General features: G+C 67.3%; 1 protein-coding gene across 2 annotated transcripts; it reads left to right on the top strand.

Moving 5' to 3' along the window:
* Window positions 1–863: 863 nt before the first annotated feature.
* Window positions 864–8,716, top strand: DIPK1B (divergent protein kinase domain 1B). Of its 2 annotated transcripts, none has more exons than XM_032866176.1 (5): window positions 864–1,034; window positions 4,284–4,409; window positions 6,961–7,068; window positions 7,153–7,329; window positions 7,872–8,716. In XM_032866176.1, the coding sequence occupies exons 1-5, from the start codon at window positions 972–974 to the stop codon at window positions 8,679–8,681; spliced, it is 1,284 nt and encodes a 427-aa protein (XP_032722067.1). In that variant the 5' UTR covers window positions 864–971; the 3' UTR covers window positions 8,682–8,716. The 2 variants fall into 2 exon arrangements, with proteins under 2 accessions (XP_032722067.1, XP_032722066.1); XM_032866175.1 differs by having other exon boundaries at window positions 865–1,034; window positions 4,284–4,418.
* Window positions 8,717–9,075: the final 359 nt, after the last annotated feature.

Below are 9,075 nucleotides of genomic sequence, written 5' to 3'. Positions count from 1 at the left end.
ACTTGGACTTCACGGTGAGGAGCTCCTGCTCACTGAAAGACAAGCCCCGGGTCAGGCGGAGCATCTTGGTGCGCAGTGGTATCTGGAAGTCGGGGGACTCCCGGACCGAGGAACAAGGAAACAAATCCGACAGTCAGATTCGACCGGAAAGAATTAAATGTAGGTTTCGGGAGAGAAGATCTATAGGTGGTTCAGCACCGTCTGTCCACGGGGAAATGCGGAGCGCGGAAGCCCGGCTGCGCGCGCCCCCAAGCGGCAGCAGCAGGGAGCGCACCTGCCCGCAGGCCTCCCGCGCTTGTCCGCCGGGCGGGAAAACCCACCTGCACGCGGAACCCCGCGCGGAAGTTCACGGCGGCTGCGCCGTGGCCACCCCACGTCCGCGGCGAACGCTGACCCAGCCCGGGCCCAGGGCACGGCATTGCTGGCGCCGGCGACAGGACCGACCCCGAGGCCGTCCCCGCCGCGCCTGGTTTCTGGACGCTGGGCGACGAGCAGGGCCGGGGCCGCGGGGGCTGGGACGGAGAGGGCCGGGAGGCGCCGCCGGCCGGAACCGCGCGCGCTCGCACGGAGTCCACCGCCCCGCCAGGCCCGGGCCTTGCCCCCGCGCGCCGCCACGCGCCGCCCCTCCCCCTCAGCCCGGGCCTCCGCGACCGCCCGCGGTGACAGCCCCGCCGCCCAGATGCCGGGGGCGCGCGGGGGCGCGCGGGGCGGGGCGGGGCCGCGGGCGCCCCTCCCCCGCGCGCCCCCGCCGCGCTCCCCCCGCCCCCGCCCCTCTCCCGCGCCCCTCCCCCTCTCCGGCCCCGCGCCCGCGCCCCCGCCCGGGCCGGCCGGCGGAGTGCGCCCTCGCGTGGACGTGGACGCGCGCGCGGGCGCGGGCGCGCGGGGAGGCGGCGGCGGAGGGCGGCCGTTGCGGGCCGGCCCTCGGGGCTGAGGCCGAGCCGAGCCGGGCCCGCGCACGCCGGGGGCCCACCATGCGGCGGCTGCGGCGCCTGGCGCACCTGGTGCTCTTCTGCCCCTTCTCCAAGGGCCTGCAGGTAGGCGCCCGCCTGCCCGGCTTTGGTGCAGGCCGCGGCGGCCAGCCTGGGGGCCGGCTGCGGGCCGCGGTGTTCCAGGCGCTGCGTGGCCTTGGGGCGGCTGTGGGGCCGGGAGGGGTTGGGGAGGGGGCGTTGATGGGGCGGGCGGAGGGGCGGTGGATGCTGCGGGCTGGCAGACCCTGCCCCCGGGACTGAAGAAGCCCCTCCCCACGGCTGGACCCCCTCCCCCGCGCGGCCCCCACCCCGGAGGCCCAGAAACCACGCCTGATCCTTGCCTCTTTCCCCACTTAAAAGAGGTAAGGTTTGCTTTTCTGTAATGGAAGACTTGGGACACACAGAAACGCTCTCAGAAAGACAGAACCTCCCCGGGGTCATCTCCCAGCCAGCCCGAGCGTGGGGGTGTGCCTGACTCCACGATGACCTTGGACAAGTCACCGGCCCTACCCGGGCCGCCGTATGCTGGGGAAGCCCGGGCTCCCTTGGGAACCCCGCTGAGAAGCCTGTCGCTTCTGCTCTGGGTGGTCGGAGCCAGGCCCACCCTGAGATGGCCGTGGGCGCAGTAATGTTCAAGCAGCCCACACCTCCCTAGCCTCCCCAGGCTGTCCTGGGGCCAGGGCAACAGGGTCCCTGCCAGGGTCGTGCCCTTGGCCCTGGGGCCTGGCTGTCCTCAGCTCCCACCCCAGGGGGAAAAGCCCGAGAGCCAGGAGACATTCGGGTTTTGGGTTTGTGTGGGACACCCTCCCTGCCCGCCTGGGTGCATCCTGGTCTTGGGCCAGCAGTAGGCGAGGTGGGTGCTGAGGGGGTCTGAGGACCCCGTAGGCCAGGAAGTGGGCTGTGCACCGGCCCCCTCCCCGTCCCCTGAGGGAGGGGACTTGACCAGGTTGCTGCCTGGGCGGCCCAGAGCTTGCCCTAGGACCCAGGGCAGGCTGCTTCCCAGGGATCTGAGCCAGCCCCGCCCACCTGCTATTGTCAGGTCACATTCAGGGCCTCAGTTTCCCTCCTGGACTGCAGATAGGGTTGGAGCCATTGTGCATGTGGGGCGCTGGCCCGTGGGTAACGTGGCTGTTCCTGACCCCGAGTCAGTGGCTTCACCAGGAGCCGGCGGCCTGTGGCATTGGCAAGTGGTTGCGTGGGATGCACTGAAAAGCAGGCCTGCCCTGCCCTGGGGGCTCACTCACGGGGGCCTCACGGGGGCCAGGGACTGCTCCTAGAGGAAGTACCTATCTAAGAGCAGGCTGTCGGCACGGTCGGAGCTGGCCAGGTGGGGACAGCGTCCTGGGAGAGCCTGGCAGGGCGGGTGGGTGTCTGGCTGGGGTGTGGCTGGTGTCCCTCTGTGAGCCTGGGTCCACCCCGGGGTCAGCCCCAGGTCCAGCGCTGCGCCAGCCTGCCCTCCTCCGGGCTGCCAGCCCCCGCCCCCCAGGCTGCCAGGCCCCCGCAAGGCCGCACTCACCCCCACCGACAGCATTGTTCTTTGCCAGCCGGAAGTCTTGGGACCTTGTCCTGGCAAAACAACACCCCGCAGTCCCCCACCCGCCGTTTCTTTGCTTTCCTGTTTTCCCTTTTGAACAAATCTGACGGAAGCAGATGTGGTGCAGGACATGGGGGCCCAAGGCCCAGCCCTCTCATTCTGCCCAGAGCACTCCAGTCCTTGCTGCTCTCAGTGGCCACTGAGGCCCCAAGCCCATCCCTGGTGCTCTCAGGGGTCCTCCTGCTGCAGCCCCTCCCAGGAGGGCCAGCTCTGTGAACGGGTGCCCTGGGGGTGAGGCCCCCGTCTCTCCTGCAGGAGCCGTGAAGGGGACCGAAACCGCAGCTGCCCGCCCCTGCCCTGTCCTCACTGGAAAGCCAGCCCCGGCCTTTGGCTAAGCAGGCCCCAGGGCGAACAGAACTGGAGTCGCTGCCCAGTGGGGCACGGGGTGGTTGGAGTCGGAGAGGACACGTAGCACCTCCTTTGGAGGTGGGGGTGTGAAGCTCTGGGCTCCCTGGCCCCTGGCCCCAAGCCCCTTGCTCTGGGGTCCCCCCAACGGGAACATTGGTAACCAAGGCCCCTCAGCGTGCCCTCCTGGACGGCAGTGCAGGCGGCTTGTGATTGGCCAGGGCGGGGAGCTGGATGGGAGGCCCCGCCCTCGCCCACCTGCTGCAGGTGTGTCTGGGCCCCTCGCACCTGTAATTCTGCTGGGGAAGCCTGGCAGAGGGGCTGAGCCCCCGAGACGCTGTTTCCACCCCACCCCACACACTGTAGGCCAGGGGCCGTCTTACTTACTCTCCATTGTGGGGACATACACAGGACATAAAAGTGACGATCTTATCCGCTTTAAAGTGCACAGTCTGGGGGCGTCAGCGCGTTCACACCGTTGCGCACCCTCCCTCCCTCCGTCCCCAGAACGTGGTCGTCTGCCCACGCTGGACTCTGTCCTGTTAGACGTTGACCCCCGCCCCCGCCCGGTGTCTGTGGGTCCGACTCCTCTGGGGCCTCCTGGGGTCGATCCTTCGGGATCAGTCCCTCCGCACCGGGCAGACCTCGCTGGGGACCATGTCCTCCTCGTTCGTACTCAGTGTAGCCGGTGTCGGGATTCCTTCCTCTTAGGGCGAACGGTTTTCCAGGGCGGGACGGACCCTGTTTTGTGTAGCTATCCAGCCATCGGTGGACGCTTGGGCTGCGTCCCTCTTTGGCTCTGGGGACAATGCCGCCTACTCGCGGTGTCCGAGGTGTTGTCTCTTCAAGGCTCACAGGGCAGCTGGGCCGCTGAGGCCTGCCCTGCTCACCCGCAGCCTCCACCTGCTGTCCCCACCGACACCCCCCCATCCCGGGCTGGGCCTGCTTCAGCCGCAACTGCCCACTGGTCAGAGGATGGCGTACGGGGGTGGGGGGCAAGGGATTTTCCAGCCTGACCTTGTCCAGCCTGACCTTGTGCAGAGGTTAAAGGTCACTATCAAATGAGCTAGGAGGGAAATTTGTTAAAAATATCCTTATTCATCAAAACAGAGTCGCCTCCTGTGTGTTCCCCTGCAGCCTGAGATCTATTCTTGCCTGCTCATGAGATGTAAAATCTGGGAGCACCAGGCCCAGGCCCTCGCCCCAGAGTGGGCGCACTGAGGATGCAGGGGGCCGGGGAGGAAGACCCGGGAACACCTGTCTGCTGGGCTGCTTCGGAAGTTGGAGCTGGGCAGGGTGCCGGCGCCAAGGGGTCAGCCGGTGGGGGCACCCATACCCCGAATGTGGCACTCCCTCACTGGCCTCTCTCCCAGCAGGGCCGGCTCCCAGGCCTCAGGGTCAAGTACGTCTTCTTGGTCTGGCTGGGCGTCTTTGTGGGCAGCTGGATGGTGTACGTGCACTACTCGTCTTACGCGGAGCTCTGCCGAGGGCACGTCTGCCAGGTGGTTATCGTAAGTGTCGCCTTGGGCCAGCCTTGCGGCCGGACTCCTCCCTGCCTGGTGCTGGCCCGTGCGCAGGGGCCACTTAGAGCTGGCCCTGGATGCTCAGAGGGACCAGCGGGGGACTTTGAGATGCAGCCGAGGGCGGTGGGTGTGGTGGGGGGGGGCTGCAGGTGCATGGGAGAGTAGGGCTGGGATGGTCAGAGATGTGTGCAGGGAGGACTTTTAGCAGGGAGCCTGGGATGGACAGATGCTGGGGACCTTGAGTGCACCTCCTGGGGCCAGAGGTTCACCAAAGGAGGCCGTGGGTAGGATCCTTGCAGGGAACAAGGGGTGGGGGGACGTGCTCAATGGCAGCCCGTGGCCTCAGAGTGAGACGTGTGCATCCATGGGTGTGCCCATGAGGGAGAAGGGGTCATGAGCCTGTGTGTGCCTGTACACAGGAAGGCACGTGGGCTCACGGGTGCAACCCTAGTGGACACCCCGTGACTTGGGCTGGAGGGACCAGACACACCAGCCCCAGCGGCCCTGGCAAGGCCCAGACTCTTCTGAGCCGGCCCTGCACCCTGGCCGGCCTTCCCAGGCAGTTTGAAGACCCCAGTGAGCTGATGGCTGGGGTTCTGATGCCCCAGGCCGGGCCTGGAGCTGCTCCTCCTGCTGTAAGATGAAGAGGGTCCCCTCTCCTGGGGGACTCTGTGGGACTGACATTGGCCATGGAAGGGCGCAGGCAGGCCTGCTCTGGCCAAGGTCCCACAGGGCCCAATTTTGGGAAGCCCAGAGGTGGGAAAACCCCTGCGACAGGATTTACAGGAGGCCAGGGGGGCTCCAGCCCCCCCCCGACTGATGGCAGAGTACCCTCCCAGAGGGCTGGGCAGGCACAGGGCACCGAAGATGCCGTGCCCATGCTCGGGGGAAAGGCCTTCTCCTGCCTGTTCTCAGCATGCTTCAGAACAGCTCACCGGTGGCCTCCAGGGGCCAGGCCTGAGCTGGGCACTGGACTGATGGCTTTGCCCTCACAGTCCAGGGGCTTGGGAGACAGGTAAGGAGCCTGACCTGGAGCCTCTGGTCGGGGGTGTGTGTGTGTGAGTGATGGTGGGGGGGGGGTGTTGGTGAGGCCCTGCTGTTGGACTGCTCAGGGTGAGGATGGGGCTGGGGAGGGCTAGGAGCCGGCAATGTGGCCACTGGCCCTGAGAGGCAGGTGAGAGCTGGAGGGAGCTCTGGGGGTGGGAGGGACACAGGGCAGGAATGAGGGTGCGGGGGGGTGGGGGGAGTCTGGCCTGGGGGTGCAGGGAGCAGCAGCCTAGAGGGTCGGCGGGTATTTCTGAGCCCGAGTAAACTGTGTCCCTGGGGCATTTCCCTGGGGTGTCCCTAGGCTGTGGGGATGCCCCCTCCTTTCCAGAGGAAACCTGCCTGCTTTGTGGGGGTTCATAGTGTGTCCAAGGGTGGACCAGGGGTCATGGGTTCCTATGGGCTCTGGGTGTTTGGAAGGTACTCCTTCCCCTGCAGGTGGGAAACGGGCTGGGAGGGCAGGCGACTTGCCCCAAGCCTGATGGGCCAGGACCGCGGGGCACACTGACCCCCTCTGCCTGAGGCAGCCAGGCTCCTTCCCTGCCACAGGTGAGGAGGGCTGGTGCCGGGCAGAAGCCCATCCTTAGCCAGTCCCCTCAAAGGCCCTGCAGTTCTGGGGGGGTGGTTCTGGGGCTCAGAGTCAACCCCCTGTGGAACCCCTTACAAGTGGGTGGAATGGGTTTCCTCACGGCTGCTTTGCCGTCCTGATGAGTGGCCGTGGCTTTCCGATGCCACACGCAGATGCCTTCTTCGTGGGGCCTCTGGTTCTGGCCCTGGCCTGCTCTCCGTCCTCCCCACACTCTGGTGGCACCCTGCTCTGCACACTGCCCACTCACTCCCCTCTCCTTCCTCCCAGCCCGGCTGCGCAAAGGCCCGGGCTCCATGGCAACGCTGATGCTCTACCAGGAAGGCACACCCCCCCCCCCCCCCCCCCCCCCCCCCCGCCAGGGCCCCGGAGGGCCCCCCCCCCGGGGGGGGGGGGGGGGGCGGACCTGATTCCATCACCTCCGGCTTCCCCACCTTCCTGCTTGTGTCAGCTCAGACCCAGGGATCAGGGGACTGCAGGGAAGCAGCCGCTGCTCTGAGCTCTGAGCCCAGAGCCCAGCCTGATTCTGGCCGCCAGCAGCTCCCAGGGCATCTGGCTAAGGAGGTGGCCTGGCTCAGCCCCCTCCACCATCCTCAGGGCAGGGGCAGGGCCCCATGGTGTCCCAGGCTCTGCTGCTCCGACTTCCTGCTACAGGGGAGAGCACATGTGGGGGGGGGGGGAACCCTGACTCGTGCACCTCGCCGCAGGGAGCAGAGGGTCTTGCCAGCGGGGCGGGGGCCCTGACCCTCTGCGTGGTCAGGTATGGCCCAAGGCTGCTGGTTCCCAGCTGTGGTGGTCTGGAGCGGCTGAGGAACCAGGGGCCTCACCTGCAACCTGTGGATGCTGGGGGAGGGGCCCCACGGCCTCAGGCCACTTCCTGGTTCTCCTTCCTGTGCCCAGTGTGACCAGTACCGCAAGGGCATCATCTCCGGCTCCATCTGCCAGGACCTGTGCAGTCTGCACGAGGTGGAGTGGAGAGCATGTCTGTCCTCCGTCCCAGGGCGGCAGGTGAGCCCTGCGGGGTCTGGCTGGGGTCACCCTGGGGGCAGCGGGAGGGGACGTCAGCTTGAGGGCTCCTGTGGCCCCATGCAGGTGTACAGTGGGCTGTGGCAGGGCAAGGAGGTGACCATTAAGTGTGGCATTGAGGAGGGCCTGGACCCCAAGGCCAGGTCGGAGCCAGCCCCCCGGCAGGAGCTGCTGCTGTTCAACAAGCCCACCCGGGGCACGTCAATCAAGGAGTTCCGAGAGATGACCCTCAGCTTTCTCAAGGTCAGTTGGCTCCTGGGGGCCATGGAGACCAGGGCAGGAGACAGACTGGTGGGAGCCACAGCAGTGTCCAGGCATCTGGCTGGACCTCAGGGTCTGTGAGCAATGACTGGGTGCCAAGGACCCCTTTAGTCTCCCCGGCCCCAGGCCAACCCACCCAGGGTATCTGGGAGGCGTGAGAACTCTCCACTTGGGAAGCAGGGTGGGAGCAGACCCAAGTGCCCAGCCCCCAGCTCCCTGAGCACCAGCGGAGACATGGGGACATGGAGCCCCAGGAGCAGCTCCTGGAGAAAGGACGATGCTCCTGTGGTCAGCAAGGGGGGGCTTCCCACAGCCCTGGGTGGTTCCCTCCATGCACGCTTGGATGCCAGGCTCTCCCAAGCTGGCAGAAGCACTGGGGTCCCATGTGCAGCCCGCCCGGCGGACTCCCGGGTCCGAGCCAACTAGGTCAAGGTGGCATCTGCCAACGCAGAAACCCACCACCAGGCTACGCTTGCTGGCCCTGAAATGACTCAGTCTCCCTTTCTTTGGGTCCCAAATGTCAGGCAAATCTGGGAGACCTGCCCTCCCTGCCCGCACTGGTCGGACAGGTCCTGCTCATGGCCGACTTCAACAAGGACAGCAGGGTATCGCTGGCCGAGGCCAAGTCGGTGTGGGCCCTGCTCCAGCGGAATGAGTTCCTGCTGCTGCTGTCCCTCCAGGAGGAGCATGCGTCCCGGCTGCTGGGATCCTGCGGGGACCTCTATGTCACCGAGGGGGTCCCCCACAGCTCCTGGCACGGAGCCGCTCTCCCAACCCTGCTGCGCCCGCTGCTGCCCCCTGCCCTGCACACGGCACTCCAGCAGTGGCTGGGGCCCGCGTGGCCCTGGAGGGCCAAGATCGCCATCGGGCTGCTGGAGTTCGTGGAGGAGCTCTTCCACGGCGCCTACGGGACCTTCTACATGTGCGAGACCACGCTGGCCAACGTGGGCTACACGGCCCAGTACGACTTCAAGATGGCGGACCTGCAGCAGGTCGCGCCCGAGGCCACCGTGCGCCGCTTCCTGCAGGGCCGGCCCTGTCGGCACAGCGCCGACTGCACCTACGGCCGGGACTGCAGGGCGCCCTGCGACAAGCTCGTGCGCCAGTGCAAGGGCGACCTCATCCAGCCCAACCTGGCCAAGGTGTGCGAGCTGCTGAGGGACTACCTGCTGCCCGGCGCACCTGCCGACCTGCGGGAGGAGCTGGGCCGCCAGCTGCGCACCTGCACCACGCTGAGCGGGCTGGCCAGCCAGGTGGAGGCGCACCACTCGCTGGTGCTGAGCCACCTCAAGACCCTGCTCTGGAAGGAGATCTCCAACACCAGGTACTCGTGATGGCTGCCCCGGGGTCCCCAGCCACGGCCGGGCCACGCAGCCTGGTACGGGGGTGGGGGCAGGAAGGAGCGCCTGGGGCCAGACCACAAGGGCTGGCCGGAGGACCCACCAGGACCTCGGTCATTCCGAAGAACGTGTGATGTAAATAAACCGCTTTTCTGTGAGTGTCCCTGGGTTCCCTCCCACCACGCTGGACCTACCTCCCATACCCACCATCGGCCCGGTGGGCTCCAAGGGGGGGGCTGCCCTTGCCCAGGCCAGACGGAACACAGTGTGGTCCTTTGGGTCCCAGTCCGCCAGACAGGCCTCAGAGGGCAGCACAGGTACAGCCTCTCCTAGAGCCACATTCTGGGGCGGGGGGTGGAGGGGGCGCGAGAGGGGGTGATGGGCACGC

This window comes from Lontra canadensis, unplaced genomic scaffold (assembly GCF_010015895.1).
Source record: "Lontra canadensis isolate GAN:19392208 unplaced genomic scaffold, GSC_riverotter_1.0 scaffold30, whole genome shotgun sequence".
In the NCBI taxonomy this organism is placed as follows: domain Eukaryota; kingdom Metazoa; phylum Chordata; class Mammalia; order Carnivora; family Mustelidae; genus Lontra; species Lontra canadensis.
This window is presented reverse-complemented; position numbering and strand designations above follow the sequence as displayed.

Coding starts and splice junctions, on each gene's coding strand:
- DIPK1B (XM_032866175.1), top strand. CDS start 972: ATGCGGCGGCTGCGGCGCCTGGCGCACCTGGTGCTCTTCTGCCCCTTC. Junction 4,419..6,960: donor ACGTCTGCCAGGTGGTTATC/GTAAGTGTCGCC, acceptor TCCTGTGCCCAG/TGTGACCAGTACCGCAAGGG. Junction 7,330..7,871: donor TGACCCTCAGCTTTCTCAAG/GTCAGTTGGCTC, acceptor CCCAAATGTCAG/GCAAATCTGGGAGACCTGCC.